This window comes from Pristiophorus japonicus, chromosome 16 (genome assembly GCF_044704955.1).
Source record: "Pristiophorus japonicus isolate sPriJap1 chromosome 16, sPriJap1.hap1, whole genome shotgun sequence".
NCBI classification, from domain to species: Eukaryota; Metazoa; Chordata; class Chondrichthyes; family Pristiophoridae; genus Pristiophorus; species Pristiophorus japonicus.
Genome location: NC_091992.1, coordinates 74,955,678 through 74,979,560, shown reverse-complemented (window position 1 = coordinate 74,979,560; position 23,883 = coordinate 74,955,678). Strand labels below are relative to the sequence as shown.

General features: G+C 50.5%; 1 protein-coding gene across 1 annotated transcript in view; it reads left to right on the top strand.

Annotated features, from left to right (window-relative positions):
• Nucleotides 1-23,883, top strand: part of myo15b (myosin XVB) — a 480,192-nt gene that overhangs the window by 286,469 nt on the left and 169,840 nt on the right. The window contains exons 36-38 of the mRNA XM_070856827.1: nucleotides 16,387-16,475; nucleotides 18,469-18,556; nucleotides 20,129-20,158. Coding sequence (XP_070712928.1) covers nucleotides 16,387-16,475; nucleotides 18,469-18,556; nucleotides 20,129-20,158 — 207 coding nt within the window. The remainder of the gene's footprint in view (nucleotides 1-16,386; nucleotides 16,476-18,468; nucleotides 18,557-20,128; nucleotides 20,159-23,883) is intronic.

Here is a 23,883-nt window from a genome sequence, read left to right as displayed (position 1 = left end):
GTATTGGTGCATCTTTTTAACACCGTACACGCACGCGAGCGCCTCCTTCTCAACCATACCGTACCCGCGCTCCGCCCACAAAAGTGACCTGGAGGCATAAGCAATGGGTTGTAATTTACTCGCATCATTGACATGGTGTAAAACGCACCTGACCCCGTACGCTGACGCATCACATGTGAGAATTAGCTTTTTACCTGGGTCAAAAAAGGCTAAAACACTGTTGGAACATAGATGGTTGTGTGCCTTATTGAAGGCGCGTTCTTGGGCGTCCTCCCAAAACCAATCGCACCCCTTTCTAAGTAGCACGTGGAGAGGCTCCAGCAGCGTGCTCAAGTTCTGCATAAGTAATTGAGTAGCCCGAGACATTCCGGGGCCTGGGTGCCAGATGAATTGCTTCGGTTTTGGATTCTGCTGGGTGGATCCCATCAGCGGCAATCCTTCTGCCCAAAAATTCAACCTAGGGCGCGAGAAACAGACACTTTGATTTCTTAACTCTTAGGCCTACCCGATCCAATCGACTTAGTACATCCTCCAAATTGCGGAGATGGGAGTCGGTGTCCCTGCCCGTGATGAGTATGTCATCTTGAAACACAGCCGTCCCCGGGATGGACTTGAGCAGACTCTCCATGTTGCGCTGGAATATAGCAGCTGCCAACCTGATGTCGAATGGGCATCGATTGTACATAAAAAGGCCTCGATGTGTGTTGATGGTGGTGAGTAGCTTAGACTCTTTGGTCAGTTCTGTCATATACGCAGATGTGAGGTCTAGTTTCGAGAAAAGTTTTCCTCCAGCCAATGTGGCAAATAGGTCCTCCGCTCTGGGCAGCGGGTATTGGTCCTGTAGGGAGACTCTGTTTATGGTAGACTTGTAATCCCCACAGATTCGTACGGATCCATCAGGCTTCATGACGGGGACGATGGGACTTGCCCAGTCGCTAAATTTCATGGGTGAGATAATGCCTTCCCGCAGAAGCCGGTCCAGTTCGTGTTCAATCTTTTCCCTCATCACATAAGGCACAGCTCTAGCCTTGTGATGGACCGGTCTGGCATCCTGTGTGATGTAGATTTTAACTTTGGCCCCTTTGAAGGTGCCCACACCTGACTGAAAGAGATGTTCAAAACGACTTAGAACTGTTGAGCAGGAGGTCCGTTCCTCTGACGACATGGCGTGAACATCATCCCAGTTCCAATTTAGTTTTGCCAGCCAGCTTCTCCCCAACTGTGCTGGTAGATCTCCGGGGACAATCCACAGGGGAAGTCGGTTCACCATCCCTTTGTGTGTGACTGAGAGCATGGCGCTGCCAAGGACTGGGGCGATTTCTTTGCTCTAGGTCCTTAGTTTGGTGTCGATCCTTGTGAGTTTTGGTCTGTTGCTTTTGTGCGGCCACAGTTGTTCAAATTGTTGGACGCTCATGAGAGATTGACTAGCTCCCATGTCCAGTTCCAAGTTGACGGGTATCCCGTTGAGTAGGACCCTCATCATTATTGGAGGCGTCTTGTTGTAAGAACAGTGGACATTGATCGGGTTGACCCGCTGTACCTCTGCGTCCCGGGCACTGTCCCCACCGTCTCCTGGTCCGCTTTCCGACCCTACCGATTCGTATACCAGCCGAGCTGCTGTTTTTCTGCACATGCGAGCCAAGTGCCCTGTATAGTTGCAGTTTCTGCAAACAGCATGCTGAAATTGACAACCCCTTGTTGAGTGCCTTTCCCCACATCTCCAGCACAGACTGCTTCCATTGTTTCCGAAGGATGAGCTGTGTCTGGCTGATCTCTCTTGAACTTCTCTCAGTCTGTAGTTGATTGCTCGCATTGTGGGTTGATGAGGTGTGAACGGCCGTTCATGTGGCCCTTGATGGCTTCTGGCACCACTGCCTGCTGTTGAAGGCCTGCTTTCCTGCCTTTGTCTGTGTGTGGGGGTAGCGGCTTGTCTCACATTGTGAACCCTTTGTTCCGATGTTTCGTTAGTTGTCGTACCCGCAGTATAGATCAACCTCGTTTCTTCTTCTCCTGCCAAGAATATCTGTGCGATCAGTGCTGCTGCCTCTAGGGTCAAATTCTTGGTCTCTATAAGCTTTCGGAATATGCCTGCATGGCCTATTCCTTCAATAAAAAAGTCTCTCAGTACTTCTCTCCTTAGTTCATCGGAGAACTCACATAAACTAGCCAGCCTCCGAAGTTCCGCCACAAAGTCGGGTATGCTCTGGCCCACACAGCGTCTGTAGTTGTAGAACCTGTGTCTGGCCATGTGTAGGCTGCTCGCTGGCTTCAGGTGGTCTCTCACCAGTGTACTCAACTCCTCAAATGACTTGCTCGCTGGTTTCTCAGGTGCCAGCAGATCCTTCATTAAGGCGTATGTGTTTTCGAGTCACAGCTGGTCAAGAGATGGGCTCTTCTCTTGTCTGCCTTATCGTCGCCCAACCAGTCTTTGGTTACAAAGCTTTGCTGGAGCCTTTCTATAAAGTCCTCCCAATTGTCTCCAGCATTGTATTTCTCATCTGAGCCGTTTGTAGCCATTCTGTGGATTGATCCCGTAACTCGTCGCCACTGTAAAGTCCTGACCCTGCAGTACAGACTTACACGAGGCACATGCTGAAGTCAAGGTCACTCTGGACCTGCACTTTTATTTCACAGCTCTCGAGTGCCGCACGTGCCTGAGACCTGCCTTTATATACCTGCGTGGAACAGGTATGCAGTGTCTCCTGCAAGTGCACCCCTGGTGGTAAAGTATGCTTGTGGTTACAGGTCATATCTAGTTACAGTCATGTATAGCATGGTAAGGTACAGTTATATACAGTAGTATGAAATACATGACACTTTCCTCATAAGTCAACTCCCTCATCCCCGGAATCAACCTAATGAACCTTCTCTGAACTGCCTTTAAAGCAAGTATATCCTTTCGTAAATATGGAAACCAAAACTGCACGCAGTATTCCAGGTGTGGCCTCACCAATAACTTATATAGTTGTAGCAAGACTGTAGTGAGATGCCTCCAGCAGTTGGGAGACGATTTTATGAGTGCATACTTGGCATAGAGCCTCACCTCCTGCCACACAGCGAGTTATGCATCGGAAATTCGGGGCCATACCTTCCACATTTTATTCAATTATAGATTGAAAATTGGAGCAGGCGGATGAAAATTTCCGATATGCATTCCCAACGTGCAAAGCTCTGCAATAGGAATGTGCATTGATAAAAAATAACTTCATATGTTTAACCGGTAGTCAGTGTTTAACCAGCAGTCATTGTTTAACTAGTGGTCAGTGTTTCACCAGCAGTGTATAAATCAGCATAGATTTAAAGTAATTGGTAGGAGGTTTAGAGGGAATTTGAGGGGAGCTTTCTTCACCCAGAGGGTGGTGGGGCTCTGGAACTCACTGCCTGAAAGGGTGGTAGAGGCAGAAACCCTCACCACATTTAAAAAGTGCTAGGATGTGCACGAAGCGTCGTGACCTACAGGGCTACGGACCAAGAGCTGGAAAGTGAGATTGGGCTGGATAGCTCTTTGTCGGCTGACATGGACACGATGGCCCGAAATGGCCTCCTTCCGTGGTGTAATTGTCAAGGGGCTAGAACCTCCACTTTTTTTGCATGCTTATCGCCCACTTAACGCCAATTTTACCGCTGAAATGACGTATAACGCCTATATATCGTCCATTTTGGCACAAAATGGAAACTGACGGGCTTTTTCAGGAGACTTATCGCCGACCATCATTTTCCCAATGGGCTTAACGGCGGGATAAAATATTCCTGCCCGCCCATTTTTTTGGGGCGGAATCAGCAGAATGGACAAAATCAACGCCCATAATATCGCCTAGCGTTATTTTCCGCACGGAATTAACGCTGAGATTCAATATGAACGTCCGGCAACTGTTTTTTGTCGTAAAGAGCATATTTACCCAAACTAACGGCCATGGAGATTGCCCATCATCAATTTCACCACCTCGCACACATATCGCCCACAAAATCGCTCGCTCAAAAAACCACCCACCAAAAGTGGAACTAATCGGAATGAACACCAGCGGTGTGGCTGGCATTTGTTAAATCCTACTCTTAAGTAAGGAGCTGATATCTGAACGATTTGCCTGAAAGAGAGTTGATGTGAGTGACAACACTGACACACTGCTGTGTGTGCAGCTCAGACATCAATGATGCCCATCATCTTGGTGCCAGTTAAAGTTACTTTCATTGATGTTAAGTTGTATTTAACCCTTTCATGGTAAGGAATCATCAGTGTGTAACGGTCCAGCTATCTGAGACAATGCCCAACAAGGTTATGTTCAATAACAGAAGTTTAATACCAACATTGATATGAAATCATAAGTATCACAGCCAATAACACCCAACCCACGCCCACACCCCACTTTTTCCACCATTGACATAAATGACATGTCCACCAACACAGAATACAAAGGCAAAGCAGGAGCATGGTCCCCAGCCCCCATACATTGCAACAAATTGCATACACCCAGATGGAGATATAACACAGCCATCACCTGTGCACATGCACCTCACTTTCCTTCCCCCCTCTCCTTCTGCCCACCTCTACCCCTTCCCCTCCTCGCTCCACGGCGCCTGGCCGAGGAGCTCTTCAGGCGGTGTCTCATTGGGGGATGAAGACAGATGCAGTGGGTGCACGGGTACGGGAGCAGGGGGTGCCAAGGGGGCAACATTCTCTGATGCAGAAGCAGGATCTTGGTCCTTGCTCTCACCTGTCGTTCGCAGTGGTGGTGCGGAACCTCGGGGTGGCGTGCCGCGCTTGGGGACCACTGGGAACCCTCTGCCACCAGTGCTCCTGGCTACCAGCTCCAGGGCCTCCTCCATCCATTCTATGTTATATCTTATTTGTTGGACAAAAACTCGGTGCCAACTATGTTCTTGGTGCTTAGTAGACTTTTTGCTACTGGTGAATCTCCGTCGTGCCTCCCACAACAGCCAGACACGCTTTCAGTGTCTCTGCGCTCCCTCTCTCTGTCTCCTCTTCTGCGCATGTCATGATGACCCTTGACCTCCTGAATTGCGGGAATTGAGCATTGCCATGCTGTTGCTTAGGATGGCAGAAGGTCAAAAAAATGTAACACTACCGCCCATTTGATATCGCTCGCGGTAATGTCCATTTTCAAAAATGTAAACTAGGTGTTTTAAGAATGGGTGAGAAGCTGGTGATCTGAAAACACTTTTTTACCACCCACAGCGGAAATAATGCCCATTTTTGGGCAATAATCACAAAAAAGTGGAGGTTCTAGCCCTATGATTCTATAACCAGCAGTCAGTGTCTAACCAGCAGTGTATAACCGTCAGTCAGTGTTTATTCAACCAGTAGTTAGTGTTTAGCAGCCCTAGTAAAACTGAAGTCAGTGGGAATCAGGGGGAAAACTCTCCACTGGCTGGAGTCATACCTAGCACAAAGGAAGATGGTTGTGGTGGTTGGAGGTCTATCATCACAGCCCCAGGACATCACTACAGAAGATCCTCAGGACAGAGTCCTAGGCCCAACCATCTTCAACTGCTTCACTAATGACCTTCACTCCATCATAAGGCCAGAAGTAGGGATGTTCGCTGATGACTGCACAGTGTTCAGTGCCATTCGCAACTCCTCAGAAAATGAAGCAGTCTATGCCCGCCTGCAGCAAGACCTGGACGACATTCAGGCATGGACTGATAAGTGGCAAGTAACATTTGTGCTACACAATTGCCAAGCATTTAACTAGCTGTGTATAAATTGCAGTCAGTGTTTAACCAGCAGTTGGTATTTAACTAGCAGTGTATAACCAGCAGTCAGTCTGTGTTTAACCCACAGTCAATGTTTAGTCTGCAAGGGCACAGAATGTACTCTGGGTGGGGGACTTCAATGTCCATCCCCAAGAGTGGCTCGGTAGCACCACTACTGACCGAGCTGGCTGAGTCCTGAAAGACATAGCTGCCAGACTGGGCCTTCGACAGATGATGAGAGAGCCAACACGAGGGAAAAACCTACTTGACCTCGTCCTCACCAATCTACCTGTCGCAGATGCATCTGTCCATGACAGCATTGGTAGCAATGATCACTGCGCAATCATTGTCGAGACGGAGTCCCGTCTTCATACTGAGGACCCCCTCCATCATGTTGTTTGGCACTACCACCATGCTAAATGGGATAGATTCAGAACAGATCTGGCAGCTCAAATGAGCATCCATGAGGCACAGTGGGCCATCATCAGCAGCAGAATTGTATTCCACCACAATCTGGAACCTCATTGTCCGGCATATCCCTCACTCTACCATTACCATCAAGCCAAGGGATCAACCCTGGTTCAATGAAGAGTGTAGAAGAGCATGCCAGGAGCAGTTGCAGGCGTACCTAAAAATGAGGTGCCAACCTGGGGAAGCTGCAACACAGGACTACATGCATGCTAAACAGCAGAAGCAGCATGCTATATATGTGGGCTCAGCGTTCCCACAATCAACGGATCAGATCAAAGCTCTGCAGTCCTGCCACATGGTAGAGTTCCATTAATCAACTAACAGGAGGAGGAGGAGGCTCCATGAATATCTCCATCCTCAATAATGGCAGAGCCCAGCACGTGAATGAAAAGGAAAAGGCTGAAGCGTTTGCAACTATCTTCAGCCAGAAATGCCGAGTGGATGATCCATATCGTCCTCCTCCTGAGGTCCCCACCATCACAGAAGCCAGTCTTCAGCCAATTCGATTCACCCCACATGAAATCAAGAAACGGCACTGGATACAGCACAGGCTATGGGCCCCGACAACGTCCCGGCTGTCATGCTGAAGACTTGTGCTCCAGAACTAGCCATGCCTCCAGCCACACTGTTCCAGTACAATTATAACACTGGCATCCATCCAATAATGTGGAAAACTGCCCAGGTATGTCCTATCCACAAAAAGCAGGACAAATCCAATCCGGCCAATTTCCGCCCCATCAGTCTACTCTTAATCATCAGCAAAGTGATGGAAGGTGTAATTGACAGTGTTATCAAGCAGCACTTACTCATCAATAACCTGCTCACTGATGCCCAGTTTGGGTTCCGCCAGAACCAATCGGCTCCAGACCTCATTACAGCCTTGCTCCAAACATGGACAAAAGAGCTGAATTCCAGAGGTGAGGTGACAGTGACTGCCCTTGACATCAAGGCAGCATTTGACTGTGTAATGACTCAAGAGTCTGGTTACTGTAAACTCACTCAGGTGCAACCTGATCCATCTTTATTCCAGCCCGATAGTGCCTGCGTGACAAAGACACCCAGCTTATATACAGTGACCAAGCACACATGCCACATGCATACAGCCCGATGACCTCCGACCGAGGCGCCCTCTGGTGTCTGGTGATCCCCAAGCATTAACACATAACAACATCCCCCTTTTAAAATATTAACAACAGTTTTTTTACAAATTAAGACGGGCTGGGGCTTTCCTCTCACGAGTTGATCGTCTCAATTCAACTTTGGCTCTGGGCGAGCGTTTTGAGTCCGTTGAGACTGAGGGCTGAGTAGTCGATCTGATGGGAGTGGTCATGATCACATCAGAGACTGAAGGTTCAGAGTCAGTCATGTCAGCAGAGTCCTCTGATGAGTGAACAATGGTTGGTTGCATCTTCCTCACTCGGTTCCAGTTCATCCGTGTGCCGCAGTTTAACCTGGGTCAAGGTTTCTCCTGCATGTTTGCTCATTCTTGAGCACGACAATAAACACTCTGTTACCCTCCTTGGCTGTAACAGTGCCGGCGATCCACTTTGGATCTTGACCGTAGTTCAGTACATAAACTGGATCGCTGACCGAGATGTCATGTGACAAAGCAACACGATCATGACACCATTGCTGACTTTGACGTCTGTTTTCAACAAGATCATTCAAATCAGGATGAACAAGAGAAAGTCTGGTCTTGAGATTTCTCTTCATCGGTAGTTCAGCAGGGGAGACCCCGGTAAGCGTATGAGGTCTTGACCTGTAACTGAGCAATATACATGACAACTGTCTCTGCAGTGAACCCTGAGTTACATGTTTCATACTTTGTTTGATCATTTGAATGGCACACTCAGCTTGACCATTAGAAGCAGGCTTGAATGGAGCTGATCTCACATGTCTGATGCCATTGAGTTTCATGAACTCCTGGAACTCCAGACTTGTAAAGCAAGATCCGTTGTCGCTCACAACAATGTCAGGCAAACCATGAGTAGCAAACATGATACGAAGGCTCTCAATGGTAGCTGTAGACATGCTGGATGATATAATAACACACTCTATCCACTTAGAATATGCATCTACTACGACAAAAAACATCTTTCCTAGGAACGGGCCCGCAAAATCAATGTGGATCCTCGACCATGGTTTGGATGGCCACGACCAAAGACTCAGCGGAGATTCCGCTGGTACTTTACTTAGCTGTATGCAAGTGTTGCACTGATGCACGCATGATTCCAGATCAGGGTCAATTCCAGGCCACCATACATGAGACCTAGCAATGGACTTCATCATGACAATACCAGGAACGAGTGCTATGACATTCACGTACAAATTTTTCTCACCCTTTCTTAGGCGTGATTACATGATTACCCCACAGTAAACAGTCTGACTGCTCATCCTTGCAACAGTTGTAAGGTTTGGTCTCCTCACGCATCTCCATAGGTACGGCAGACCAATCACCACTGGGTACACACCGTTTCACAACTGATAAAATAGAGTCATGGCTAGTCCAGATCCTAACTTGTTGAGCAGTGACAGGGGTTCCTCTCAAAAGCATCCATTACTAACAGTAGGTTTGCAGGTTGAGGCGTCTCCTTCTCAGTTGTGGGTAAGGGCAGACGACTCAGTGCATCGGCACAATTCGCAGTACCAGGTCTATGACGGATGAAGTAATCATAGATAGACAATGTCAGCGCCCACCTTTGAATGCTAGATGATGCATTGGTATTAATACCTTTGTTTTTCGCAAACAATGAAATAAGTGGCTTGTGATCCGTTTCTAATTCAACACGTAGACCAAACAGGTACTGGTGCATTATTTTTACCCCATACACACAGGCCAAAGCTTCTTCCTCTACCATACTGTAAGCTCTTTCTGCTTTAGACAGACTTCTCAAAGCATATGCAACAGGTTGTAGCTTGCCCTATTCATTTGCCCACAGCCAACCCCATATGATGAAGCATCACAGGCCAATACAATACCCTTACGCGGATCATAATGAACAAGCAACTTGTTTGAACATAGCAGATTCTTGGCTTTCTCAAAGGCTCTATCTTGAGACACATCCCAGACCCAGTTGTCGCCTTTTCTTAGTAATACATGCAATGGCTGTAGTAAAGTGCTCAATCTGGGTAAGAAATTACCAAAGTAGTTGAGTAACCCAAGAAACGAACGCTGCTCCGTCACAACCTGATCCATCTTTATTCCAGCCCTGCGTGACAGTGCCTGCGTGACAAAGACATCAAGCTTATATACAGGTGACCAAGCACACATGCCACATGCGTACAGCCCGATGATCTCCGACCGTGGCGCCTGCTGGTGTCTGGTGACCCCCCCCCCCCCCCCAAAGCATGAATACATAACAGACTGAGTGTGGCATCAAGGAGCACTAGTAAAACTGAACTCAATTGGAATCAGGGGAAAACTCTCCACTGGCTGGAGTCATACCTAGCACAAAGGAAAATGGTTGTGGTGGTTGGAGGCCAATCATCACAGCCCACGGATATCACTGCAAGAGTTCCTCAGGGCAGTATCCTAGGCCCAATCATCTTCAGCTGCTTTATCAATGATCTTCCCTCCATCATAAGGTCAAAAATGGGATGCTCGCTGATGATTACAGTGTTCAATGCCATTCGCACCTCCTCAGATAATGAAACAGTCTATACCCGCATACAGCAAGACCTGGACAACATTCAGGCATGGCAAGTAACATTCGTGCCACACAAGCTGTGTGTAACCAACAGTCAGTGTTTACCCAGCAGTATTTAAGCAACAGTCAGTGTTTAACCAGCAGTTGTTATTTAACCAGCAGTGCATAAGCAGCAGGTTATAACCAGCAGTCAATGTTTAGTCAGCAGTGCATAACCAGCAGTCAATGTTTAGTCAGCAGTCAGTGTTTAGTCAGCAGTGTATAACCAGCAGCTAGTGTTTAGTCAGCAGTGTATAACCAGCAGTCAGTATTTAGTCAGCAGTCAGTGTTTAGTCAGCAGTGTATAACCAGCAGCTAGTGTTTAGTTAGCAGTGTATAACCAGCAGTCAGTGTTTAGTCAGCAGTGTATAACCAGCAGTCAGTGTTTAACCTGTAGTGTTTAACCAGCAGTTAGTGGGAAGAGTTGTGGATGAGGATGTGGGAGTTGTGGACATGGATGTGGGAGTTGTGGATGTTGGAGTTGTGGATGTGGGAATTGTTGAAATGGATGTTTCAATTGTTGATGTTGATATGGGAGGTGTTGTCACGGGTGTTGGAGGTGTGGACATCAATGTGGGATTTGTGGGCGTGGGTGTGGGATTTGTGGATGTTGATATGGGAGATATGGATATTGGTGAGGTGGTTATGGTCGATGTGGATATAGATCTGGATGTGGGAGTTGTGATGTGAGAGATGTGGATGTGGGAGGAGATGTTGATGAGGAAGAGCTGAATGTAGATCTAGGAGGAGGTGTAGATGTGGATGTGGAAGTTGTGGATGTGGATGTGTCATGGTGGTCGGTGGAGCGTCTGGCTTCTTTTCCCAAGGCACCCTAACAATGTCAAAACCTGAAAAGCTTGTTGAACTGTGTAATCAGCGACATTTTCCCTTGAAGGAATAACGGCTGAGTGTAAGAACATTATTATCTTTTTAAAGCTGATACTACCTACGATGACGATAATTAAACAAAAACAGGGCTCATGGGATTGGGGGTAATATGCTAACATGGATTGAGGATTGGCTAACGGTCAGAAAACAGAGAGTAGGAATAAACGGGTCATTTTTGGGTTGGCAGGCTGTAACTAGTGGGGTACTGCAGGGATCGGTGCTTGGGCCCCAGCTATTCACAATCTGTATCAATGATTTGGATGAGGGGACTAAATGTAAAATATCCAAGTTTGCTGATGATACAAAGCTAGGTGGGAATGTAAGTTGTGAGGAGGATGCAGAGGCTTGAAGGGGATATAGACAGGCTCAGTGAGTGGGCAAGAACATGGCAAATGGAATATAATGTGGAGAAATGTGAAGTTATTCACTTTAGTAGGAAAAGTAGAAAAGCAGAGTATTTTTTAAATGGTGAGAGATTGTGAAATGTTGATGTTCAGAGGGATCTGGGTGCCCTTGTACACGAATCAATGAAAGTTAACATACAGGTACAGCAAGCAATTAAGAAAACAAGTGGTATTACAAGAGGATTTGAGTACAAGAGTAAAGATGTGTTACTGCAATTATATAGGGCCCTGGTGAGATCACATCTGGAGTACTGTGCACAGTTTTGGGATCCTTACCTAAGGAAGGATTTACTTGCTTTAGAAGGAGTGCAACAAAGGTTCACCAGACTGATTCCTGGGATGGGGGGATTATCCTACGAGGAGTGATTAAGTAGACTAGGCTTATATTCTCTAGAGTTTAGAAGAATGAGAGGTGATCGCATTGAAACATACACAATTCTTACAGGGCTTGACAGGGTAGATGCAGGGAGGAGGTTTCACTTGGCTGGGGAGTCTAGAACCAGGGGTCACAGTCTCAGAAAAAGGGGTCGTCCATTTAGGACTGGGATGAGGAGACATTTCTTCACTCAGAGGGTGGTGAATCTTTGGAATTCTCTACCACAAAGGGCTAGAGAGGCTCAGTCGTTGAGTATATTCAAGGCAGAGATTGATAGATTTTGCGAATCAAGGGATATGGGGACAGTGCAGGAAAGTGGAGGTAAAGTAGAAGATCAGCCATGATATTGAATGGCAGAGCAGGCTCAAGATGCCGAATGGACGATTCCTGCTCCTGTTTCTTATGTTCTTATGACCCATGCCCACTCTTTACCAACCTTTTGTTACCATCTCACGTCCAACTTCACCATTTTCCACAGCCTTTCCTGTCTGTCTGCTTATTATCTGCAGAGGTTCCTCTACTGCAGATTCAGTTGGTTTGATTTGAACCTGGTTGCTCCTGGGCGGACAGTTAAAATCGCCTGTGGGACATACCCGCAAGGCCCCATCTTCTACTCCTTAGCAGCTGCCTCAACTGGCTGAGTGCTCCTTTATACATGTAGATCTGGCTTCGATTACGGCATTGGGGCCTGACTGCTATTTTACCCAGAGGCCACCACATGTTAAAAAAATCCACGCACAGGTATCTTCCACCCTTCAGGATGTAGTTCAGGACCTGGAATATTAGGTCCTTCATTGAAACACCTGTGAACTCATCCTTTTTTGGCGTGAAAGCAAGTCATCCTCGTTTCGAGGGACTGCCTATGATGATGATAAAGGATAGAGAAAGAAACAGAGTGAATGACAGAGAAGGAAATAGGGTGGCTTAGAATCTAATTAGGTACAGAAAGATAAATAAAGAGAGGAAACAAAAGAGAGAGGATTAAGTGAGAGGAAAAAGAGAAAGGAAAACATTTTTTTAAATTTTTTTATTTAAATAGCTCTAGGAATAATGTATGACCTTTGGGAATGAGACTCCCCAATATCATTGTTCGCTTCCTGGGCCTCCAGGGTTGCATTTCACGTCAGGACCATAAATCACGTCATTAACAAGGTTCTCACAACATGAATTACAAGCTGCGGCGAGATTAGTACGCATTAGCGGCTTAAAACCAGCAATTTCATGGCACACATCATCATCATCATCATAGGCAGTCCCTCGAAATCGAGGAAAACTTGCTTCCACTCTAAAAATGAGTCCTTAGGTGACTGAACAGTCCAATACAGGAATTACAGTCTCTGTCACAGGTGGGACAGACAGTGGTTGAGGGTTGAGTTTGCCACACGCTCCTTCCGCTGCCTGCGCTTGATTTCTGCATGCTCTCGGCGATGAGATTCGAGGTGCTCAGCGCCCTCCCGGATGCTCTTCCTCCACTTAGGGCGGTCTTTGGCCAGGGACTACCAGGTGTCGGTGGAGATGTTGCATTTCATGGCACACAATGACGAGGCTGGGCATTATTCCGGTGAGGCCAACAGTGGAGCGGCGCAAACTGTCCGGCATTTTGTGGCGAATCGGATCTCCTGGCAAATCTCTCCCTCATCACAAATCACTGCGTTTTCTGTGCACGAATAATGGCGGGCGCCGTGAACTCGCCATTATTTTTCCAGCGATCTTCAGGCCTCAGCCTGCCCCAGGCCAGGATGGCCTGTCCCCGCCTCGGTCCTCACCTGCACGACTGCTGTTCCAAGCTAAAGTCGGGGCTAGTGTTTTCAGTATCAGTGGGCCTCCCACATTTGCATTTCTCTGGCACTGGTTATGCCTGACCGTTTCCTTTGCAGGGAGAGCGAGCTCATGATTAAAGTAGTGTGAGTGGCATGAACCCTTCTCTTACCCCCCCCCCGTGATGATGAGACCGGCCGGGAATTGTCACTTTAAATCTCCTGCCTTTCAAGACCAGCAATATACCCTCTTGTCGCAAGCAGTGCAAGTTCACACGGCGGTTTTGTGTGTACAGAGCTTGCTCCTTTGTATAAGCCAGTCGCTCACACGATGGCACAAAACAGGCCAAGCCAACATCCCCAGCATCGAAGCACTGACCACACCTGATCAGCTCTGCTGGGCAGGCCACATTGTCCGCATGCCAGACATGAGACTCCCAAAGCGCTGTACTCGGAACTCCTTCACGGCAAACGAGCCAAAGGTGGGCAGAGGAAACATTACAAGGACACTCTCAAAGTCTGCCTGATAAAGTGCAACATCCCCACCGACACCTGGGAGTCCCTGGCCAAAGACCGCCCTAAGTGGAGGAAGTGCATCCAGGAGGGCACTGCGCACCTCGAGTCTCGTTGCTGAGAGCTTGCAGAAATCAAGCGCAGGCAGCGGAAAGAGCGTGCGGCAAACCAGTCCCACCCTCCCTTACCCTCAACGACTATCTGTCCCACCTGTGACAGGGACTGTGGTTCTCATATTGGACTGTTCAGCCACCTAAGGACTCATTTTAAGAGAGGAAGCAAGTCTTCCTTGATTCCGAGGGACTGCCTATGATGATGATGATGGCACAGAAAGACTACACGAGGCAAGGTGGTGAGTGAAGCCTCTATGGTTGGTACAGGATGTGCATTGGGCACAGTGCCTTGACTTATCTTGGCAGAGGCGGGATGCGGTCAGTGAGACTCTTTCTGCACTGCGTAGCGATTCTCGGTGTATTGGAGGTGGCCCCAGCTGCTTCGAAGCCCTCCCTCCAAACAGCGTGAACCACCCTCCTGTGGGGCTTCCTGCTCCCAATTCCCAGCAGTTGTTCCCTTCTGCTCCTTACTTCATCCAGTAAAACATTCACAGATGCACCTGAGAATGTGGGTGCCCTTTCTGCTCCTCCCCCCTCCCTGGCTGCTGTTCCTTCAGACATTCTTCTACCTGGGGCTCCTGCTCTCAAAAAAGACCTGTCAGCCTTTTAATTAGCTGCAGTGTTTTAAATGTTCCATTTCCGTCTCTCTGAGTGGCTGTAGCCCAATGATGAGTGTACTGCCGCTCCTAACCGGCCCAGCATCTATAATTAGAGTCCTGGAGGAAGCACCAGTGGATGGGAGTGGGGTCCCGTGGGTGGGAGTGGGGTCCCGTGGGGTCCCGTGGGTGGGAGTGGGGTCCCGTGGGGTCCCGTGGGTGGGAGTGGGGTCCCGTGGGTGGGAGTGGGGTCAGGTGGGTGGGAGTGGGGTCCCGTGGGTGGGAATGGGGTCCCATGGGTGGGAATGGGGTCCCTTGGGTGGGAGTGAGGTCCTGTGGGTGGGATTGGGGTCAGGTGGGTGGGAGTGGGGTCCCATGGGTGGGAGTGGGGTCCCATGGGTGGGAGTGGGGTCCGGTGGGTGGGAGTGGGGTCCGGTGGGTGGGAGTGGGGTCCCGTGGGTGGGAATGGGGTCAGGTGGGTGGGAGTGTGGTCCCGTGGGTGGGAGTGTGGTCCCGTGGGTGGGAGTGTGGTCCCGTGGGTGGGAGTGTGGTCCCGTGGGTGGGAGTGGGGTCCCGTGGGTGGGAGTGGGCTCCCTTGGGTGGGAGTGAGGTCCTGTGGGTGGGAGTGGTGCCCCGTAGGTGGGCGTGGTGTCCCGTGGGTGGGAGTGGGGTTCAGGTGGCTGGGAGTGGTGTCCCGTGGGTGGAAGTGGGGTCAGGTGGATGGGAGTGGTGTCCCGTGGGTGGGAGTGGGGTCCCGTGGGTGGGAGTGGGGTTCAGGTGGCTGGGAGTGGTGTCCCGTGGGTGGGAGTGGGGTCCTGTGGGTGGGAGTGGGGTCCCGTGGGTGGGAGTGGGGTCAGGTGGGTGGGAGTGGGGTCCCGTGGGTGGGAATGGGGTCAGGTGGGTGGGAGTGTGGTCCCGTGGGTGGGAGTGTGGTCCCGTGGGTGGGAGTGTGGTCCCGTGGGTGGGAGTGTGGTCCCGTGGGTGGGAGTGTGGTCCCGTGGGTGGGAGTGTGGTCCCGTGGGTGGGAGTGGGGTCCCGTGGGTGGGAGTGGGCTCCCTTGGGTGGGAGTGAGGTCCTGTGGGTGGGAGTGGTGCCCCGTAGGTGGGCGTGGTGTCCCGTGGGTGGGAGTGGGGTTCAGGTGGCTGGGAGTGGTGTCCCGTGGGTGGAAGTGGGGTCAGGTGGCTGGGAGTGGTGTCCCGTGGGTGGGAGTGGGGTCCCGTGGGTGGGAGTGGGGTTCAGGTGGCTGGGAGTGGTGTCCCGTGGGTGGGAGTGGGGTCCTGTGGGTGGGAGTGGGGTCCCGTGGGTGGGAGTGGGGTCAGGTGGGTGAGAGTGGGGTTCCATGGGTGAGAATGGGGTCCCGTGGGTGGGAGTGGGGTCCCGTGGGTGGGAGTGGGGTCAGTTGGGTGGGAGTGGGGTTCAGTTGGGTGGGAGTGGGGTTCAGTTGAGTGGGAGTGGTTGTCCCGTGGGTGGGAGTGGTGTCCCGTGGGTGGGAGTGGGGTTCAGGTGGCTGGGAGTGGTGTCCCATGGGTGGGAGTGGGGTCAGGTGGGTGAGAGTGGGGTCCCGTGGGTGGGAGTGGGGTCCCGTGGGTGGGAGTGGGGTCCCGTGGGTGGGAGTGGGGTCCCGTGGGTGGGAGTGGGGTCCCGTGGGTGGGAGTGGGATCAAGTGGGTGGGAGTGGGGTCAGGTGGGTGGGAGTGGGATCAGGTGGTTGGGAGTGAGGTCAGGTGGGTGGGCAGGAACCTCGCCCTGCTGCTCACCCATCAATCAGAGTAAAGTCATGCCCAAGATCTCAGGCTGTCACCGATAGGATGGACAATGCTAACAATGAGTTGTGGTCTGTCCTTTCTATCCTACCACTCTTCCTTTCACAGGCTCTGCACAGAGAGCAGAGACTCCATGGGGTGGCTATGAACACTATGTGGACAATCTATTTGATCCGGTGTTTTCGCACGGGGGAGGGGTGAGTATGAAGTGATACGGTGAGCATAATCAGATGGGCTGGGGTGAATGGTGTGCAGGTGAACAGGGGAGTGGTGCGAATGAATTGGGGGGATGAGTGTGAGTGCATGGGGTGAGCAGCTGGGGAAAGTGGATAGGGTGAATAGGTATGGGCAATGGATGAGTGTGAGTGGTGAGTGTGTAGGGAGAATGTGAGTGTGTGGGGTGAGTAGGTATGGGCAATGGATGAGTGTGATTGGTGGGGAGACTGTGATTGATGGGGTGTGTGAGTAGGTGGGTGTGTGTGAGTGGTGGATCGAGTGTGTGTGGGGAGAGTGTGAGTGTGTGGGCGAGTGTGAGTGGTAGAGTGATTGTGTGGGTGAGTGTATGGGGAGTGTGTGAGTGGGGGTGAGTCTGAGTGGGGAGAGTGTGTGTGGGGAGAGTGTGTGGGCGTGTGGGGAGTGTGAGTGGGGAGAGTGTGAGTAGGGAGAGTGTGTGTGGATAGAGTGCGAGTGGGGAGAGTGTGAGTGGGTGGGTCAGGGTTAGTGTGAGCTTGTGGGGAGAGTGTGTGTGGATAGAGTGCGAGTGGGGAGAGTGTGTGTGGGGGGAGTATGTGGGTGTGGGGAGAGTGTGAGTGGGGAGAGTGTGTGGGCGTGTGGGGAGTGTGAGTGGGGAGAGTGTGAGTAGGGAGAGTGTGTGTGGATAGAGTGCGAGTGGGGAGAGTGTGAGTGGGTGGGTCAGGGTTAGTGTGAGCTTGTGGGGAGAGTGTGTGGGGAGAGTGTGAACGTGTAGGGAAAGTGTGAGTGAGTGGGGAGTGTATGTGGGGAGAGTATGTGGGTGTGGGGAGAGTGTGTGTGGGGAGAGCGTGTGTGGGGAGTGTATGTGGGGAGAGTATGTGGGTGTGGGGAGAGTGTGAGTGGGGAGAGTGTGTGTGGGGGGAGTATGTGGGTGTGGAGAGAGTGTGAGTGGGGAGAGTGTGAGGGCGTGTGGGGAGTGTGAGTGGGGAGAGTGTGAGTAGGGAGAGTGTGTGTGGATAGAGTGCGAATGGGGAGAGTGTGAGTGGGTGGGTTAAGGTCAGGGTTAGTGTGAGCTTGTGGGGAGTGTGAGTGGGGAGTGTATGTGGGGTGTATGTGGGTAGAGTATGTGGGTGTGGGGAGAGTGTGAGTGGGGAGAGCATGTGTGGGGAGTGTATGTGGGGAGAGTATGTGGGTGTGGGGAGAGTGTGTGTGGGGAGAGCATGTGTGGGGAGTGTATGTGGGCGTGTGGGGAGAGTGTGTGTGGGGAGAGCATGTGGGCGTGTGGGGAGTGTGAGTGGGGAGAGTGTGAGTAGGAAGAGTGGTAGGGAGAGTGTGTGTGGGGAGAGCATGTGGGCGTGTGGGGAGAGTGTGAGTGGGGAGAGTGTGTGTGGGGAGAGCATGTGGGCGTGTGGGGAGTGTGAGTGGGGAGAGTGTGAGTAGGGAGAGTGGTAGGGAGAGTGTGTGTGGGGAGAGCATGTGGGCGTGGGGAGAGTATGAGTAGGGAGAGTGTGTGTGGGGAGAGTGTGAGTGGGTGGGTTAGGGTCAGGGTTAGTGTGAGCTTGTGGGGAGAGTGTGAACGTGTAGGGAAAGTGTGAGTGTGTTGGGAGGGTGTGAGTGAGTGGGGAAAGTGTGTGGGGAGAGTATGAGTGTGTGGGGAGAGTGTGAACATGTAGGGAAAGTGTAAGCGTGTTGGGAGAGTGTGAGCATGTGGGGAGAGTGTGAGTGTGTGGGGAGAGTGTGAGCGTGTGGGGAAAGTGTGAGCGTGTGAGTGAATGTGTGGGGTGAGTGTGTGAGTGAGTGTGTGGGGTGGGCGTGAGTGGTAGAGTGAGTGTGGGTGAGTGAGTGGGTGGGTGTGAGTGGAAGACTGAGTGTGTGGGTGAGTGTGTGGAGTGCATGTAAATGGAAGAGTGAGTGGGTGAGGTTGCAACACACGATGAATGTGCCAGTGACTGTCCAAGCTATCGGGTTTTGACTGGATTTTTCCGATACATTTTGCAGGAACTGGAGAGATCAAGGGATCTAAACAGGCGGATGAAAGGAGGAGGAGGAATAGGCCCATCACAGGCTGGCGCATACATGACGGCAGGTCAGTGGGATATGCACTGGTTCAGGAGTTGAATGGCAATGGAATCATCTCATTACTTGACAGCTGGAAATGTGTTATAAAAGCTTCCGTATCACACTTGTTCACTTTCCAAACTCAGAAGCTGTTGCTCACTGCATGTAGAAGACAGATTGAGCTTTAAGCAGGTTGCAAATATTTGGAGCAAACTCTCTCTCCAGTGTCACCTCATTGGACCAACCGCTCTCACCATTGACAGATTGCTTCTGTCATCTCAAGTTCACCTGCCATCTATTACATCAGTATCGCGCCCTTGAAACAATCTCACCTTGGTCCTCAAAATCTCACCACGATCAGCCCCAACACAAGCAGCACTAGGCACACCAGCAGCACCAACAACAACACCAACCTTCTCTACAATCAACTGATGTTGCACAGGACACAGGGCATCAGCACCCGACCACAATGCTGCCTGAGAGGCTAGGGATGGCTGTACTTCCTGGCTGCCACATGTGGTTGGCACCACCCCATACTAATACCATAAAGCACCCTACAATGCCCAAGCCATTCCTTTCACACTCATTACCATTGCGGGGGGTACCATTATGTCTCACCATTCACTACAACTTACGAAGACACTTCCAAAGATGCACGCAAATCTGTCCAAGAATACAAAGTATTGAAAATAAAGATTTCAATGTTTGACACCACATTCACATAAATTTTATATGAACATTGCATAGAAAACCCAAGTGCATACAATTGTGTGTTGTTAGTTGGTATGATTGGACTAGAATGAGGATGAGTTAGAGGGGTGGCTAGTGAGATGGGGAAGTGGTATGTAGATAGAGAGGGATGGGTGGAGGTGCAAGGTAAGTTGGTGTGAGTAAGGATGTGCAGGAGTAGGGTAGGAATGGCAGAGTGAGGAGAATGTGATGAGTGGCACAGCAGGATGAGGTTCAGTGTGGCTTTGCAGTAACGTTTCGTTATCTACTGTAATCATTGAAAGATTTGCGCCACTGCAGCCTGGTCCTCCTGATGACATCCCTGCTTGTGCCCTCCTGTGCAATGTGCAACCAGGCTGCGTTGGTCTCCTGGGGAGGTCTCTGCCACCCATTGGAAACTCCCTGCGTGCTGTGATTCCCTTCATAACCATATAGAGGGAGTCATGGGAGAGCCTGGGTGCAGCTGTGCACCTTTGTACAGTGTTTGCAGTGCCTCAATGCTGTACAACACTGACAGCACAAGGAAACCGGCTGATGACATGTCATCAAATGACATAATCAGACCCACTTCCTTTAATTGGCTGGCAAACATGCTGGGCGGGCTTAACAAGTTCAATCAGGGGGAAATCATTTTGGACAGTGAGGCCGGGGCCCACCAGTGATGTTGGCCACCACGGACCCGCCGAGGTTGGTAAAATCCAGCCCGTAGTGTCTGGTTTAAGTGGGTTGTGGTGCTTTGAACATGACTGTGTGTGAGCTGGGGAATGGGATGAGTGTGAGTGTGAATGTGAAGTGTGAGCTGTGTCGTTTAAACCCTGTATGTGAGCTGCTCGCTCTCCAGTAGCTACTAATTGATTTTCTTTGTGCACAGGTATGCCGATGGTCCCCAACTACTCGATGGGTATGTACAGTGTCTGATACTCAGTTCATTTCACTCAGTGTGTCCCCTATTTCTGTGTGAATTATTTGCTTTAAATCATTGTTGGGAGTGCAGCCAGCGTTTGGGGGGCGGGGGGGGTGGAATTCCAGAGCTTAGGGCCCAGGCAGCTGAAGGCATGGCCGCCAATGATGGAGCGAAAACAGTTGGAGATACATAAGAGGCCAGAATTGGAGGAAGGCAGAGATCTTGGTGGGGTGTAGGGCTGGAGGGAGGAGGCTATGGAGGGATTTGAAAACAAGTACGAGAATTTAAAAATTGAGGCATTAACACAATTGGCTCTGCCCCAGGTGCTGTGTGTCACTGTTGAATATTTATGCAGATATGTGGAAAAAGAAGGCATGTGATACAAAGTGTTGTGTATCTGTAAAGGGATCCCAGCATCCCTTGGGAGCACTGTATAGAAGCTGGCCCCTAAGGCCCGTTCCTCACTCTGGAGTGTCTTATTAAAGACTGAGGTCACTGTTACTTTAACCTGTGTGCAGCCTCATCTGTGTTAGAAACATAATAACTGGTGACGAGAATACGAATCCAACGCAAAGATGCAGCAAACTGTGGGCATCCTGGAGAAGTTCTCAGAGGGTGAGGACTGGAAAGCCTATGTCGAACGGCTAGACCAGTACTTTGTAACCAACGAGCTGGACGGAGAAGGAAGCGCTGCAAAAAGGAGAGCGGTCCTCCTCACGGTCTGCGGGGCACTGACCTACAGCCTCATGAAGAATCTTCTGGCTCCGGTGAAACCCACAGATAAGTCGTATGAGGAGCTGTGTACACTGGTTCGGGAGCATCTTAGCCCGAGGGAGAGCGTGCTGATGGCAAGGTATCGGTTCTACACCTGCCAGCGATCTGAAGGTCAGGAAGTGGTGAGCTACGTCGTCGAGCTAAGGCGACTTGCAAGACAATGTGAGTTTGATGGCTACCTGGAGCAAGTGCTCAGAGACTTTTTTGTACTGGGCATCCTACGAAAACTTTTGACTGTAGAGACACCGACCCTCAGTAAGGCCATTGCGATAGCACAGGCGTTTATGTCCACCAGTGATAACACCAAACAAATCTCTCAGCGCACAAGTGTTACCAATGTTCATAACTTAACTGGAACTGTGTTTGCGAGCAGAAATGTACTGGGAAAAACCCACGGGTCTGCAACTGCCAGCAGGCCTCAGGTGATCCAGATGACTCAGAGTCCGCAACAAAGAATGAATGCAAGGCAATTCACATCTTGTTGGCATTGTGGAGGCTTTCATTCAGCCTATTCATGCCACTTCAAAGGGTATGTTTACAAGAGCTGTGGAACAATGGGGCACCTGCAAAACCTGCTAACCACCATGTGGCAGAGGAAGATTGGCCCATGGTGGATCAAAGCCATTTCGAGCCTCAGCGAGAGGAGGCAGATGTTGAAGCACACGGGGTGCACACATTTTCGATGAAATGTCCACCTATAATGCTAAACGTAAATTGAATGTCTTACCCGTAGCCATGGAACTGGGCACTGGCGCAAGCCAATCCATCATGAGTAAAAAATGTTTGAGAGACTGTGGTGCAACAAGACATTCAGACCAGCCCTGAGCCCCATCCACACGAAACTGAGAACGTACACCAAAGAGCTTATCACTGTCTTGGGTAGCGCCATGGTCAAGGTCACCTACGAGGGCACGGTGCACGAACTGCCACTCTGGATTGTCCCGGGCGATGGCCCCAGACTGCTTGGAAGGAGCTGGCTGGGCAAAACCCGCTGGAACTGGGATGACATCCGAGCGCTATCACATGTCGATGAGGCCTCATGTACCCAGGTTCTTAACAAATTTCATTCCCTTTTTGAGCCAGGCATTGGAAACTTTTCCGGGGCGAAGGTGCGGATCCACTTGGTCCCATTCACCACAAGGCGCGAGCGGTACCTCACATGATGAGGGAGAGATTGGAAATCGAGCTGGACAGGCTGCAACGCGAGGGCATCATCTCCCCAGTGGAATTCAGCGAGTGGGCCAGCCCGATTGTTCCAGTACTCAAAAGTGATGGCACGGTCAGGATTTGTGCCGATTATAAAGTAACTATTAATCGTTTCTTGCTACAGGACCAATACCCATTAGCTAAGGCAGATGACCTATTTGCGACGCTGGCAGGAGGCAAGATGTTCACCAAGCTCAACCTGACTTCGGTCTACATGACGCAGGAGCTGGAGGAGTCTTCGAAGGGCCTCACCTGCATCAACACGCACAAGGGACTGTTCATCTACAACAAATGCCCGTTTGGAATTCGGTCTGTTGCAGCGATCTTCCAGAGAAACATGGAGAGCCTACTCAAGTGGGTACCACACATGGTGGTCTTTCAGGACGACATATCGGTCACGGGTCAGGACACCGCCGAGCACCTACAAAACCTGGAGGAGGTCCTCCAGCGACTGGTTCGCGTAGAGCTGCGGCTGAAGAGGTCGAAATGCGTCTTCATGGCAACAGAAGTGGAGTTTGGGGGAGAAAGATCGCGGCGGACGGCATTCGGCCCACAGACGTCAAGACAGAAGCTATCAAGAACGCGCCCAGGCCACAGAACATCACGGAGCTGCGGTCGTTCCTGGGACTCCTCAACTATTTGCTAACTTCCTGCCGGGGTTAAGCACCCTTTTAGAGCCCCTACATGTGTTATTGTGCAAAGGTGAGGGTATGGGGAAAAAAACAAGAAATTGCTTTTGAGAAAGCCAGAAACATTTTATGCTCCAACAAGCTGCTTGTATTGTATAACCCGTGTAAAAGACTTGTGCTAGCATGTGACGCGTCGTCGTACGGAGTCGGGTGTGTATTACAACAAGCTAACGTTGCGGGGAAGTTGCAACATGTCACCTATGCTTCCAGGAGCTTGTCTAAGGCCGAGAGGGCCGACAGCATGATTGAAAAAGAGACATTAGCGTGTGTGTTCGGGGTAAAGAAAATGCATCAGTACCTGTTTGGCCTCAAATTTGAGCTGGAAACCGATCACAAGCCCCTCACATCCCTGTTTGCTGAAAACAAGGGGATAAATACTAATGCCTCAGCCCGCATACAAAGGATAACTATACCATCCGCCACAGGCCAGGCACTGAGAACTGTGCGGATGCTCTCAGTCGGCTACCATTGCCCACCATGGGGGTGGAAATGGCGCAGCCTGCAAACTTGTTGATGATGACGCAGCCCGCAGACTTGTTGATGGTCATGGAAGCATTTGGAAATGATAAATCACCTGTCACGGCCCGCCAGATCAGGACTTGGACCAGCCAAGATCCTCTGCTGTCCCTTGTAAAATACTATGTACTACATGGGAGCTGGGCCATCATCCCCATTGAAATGCAAGAGCCAATCCAAGCCGTTCCAGCGGCGAAAGGATGAACTGTCCATTCAGGCAGACTGCCTGTCGTGGGGTAACCGCGTAATGCTACCAAAATAGGGCAGGGAGACGTTCATCTTGGATCTCCACAGCACACACCCGGGTATAGTAATGATGAAAGCGATAGCCAGACCCCACATGTGGTGGCCCAATATCGACTCTGACTTAGAGTCCCGAGTGCGGAAATGCAGCGTATGTGCTCAGTTGAGCAACGCGCCGAGAGAGGCACCACTAAGTTTGTGGTCCTGGCCCTCCAGACCATGGTCGAGGATCCATGTCCACTATGCGGGCCCGTTTCTCGGTAAAATGTTCCTGGTGGTGGTGGATGCTTTTTC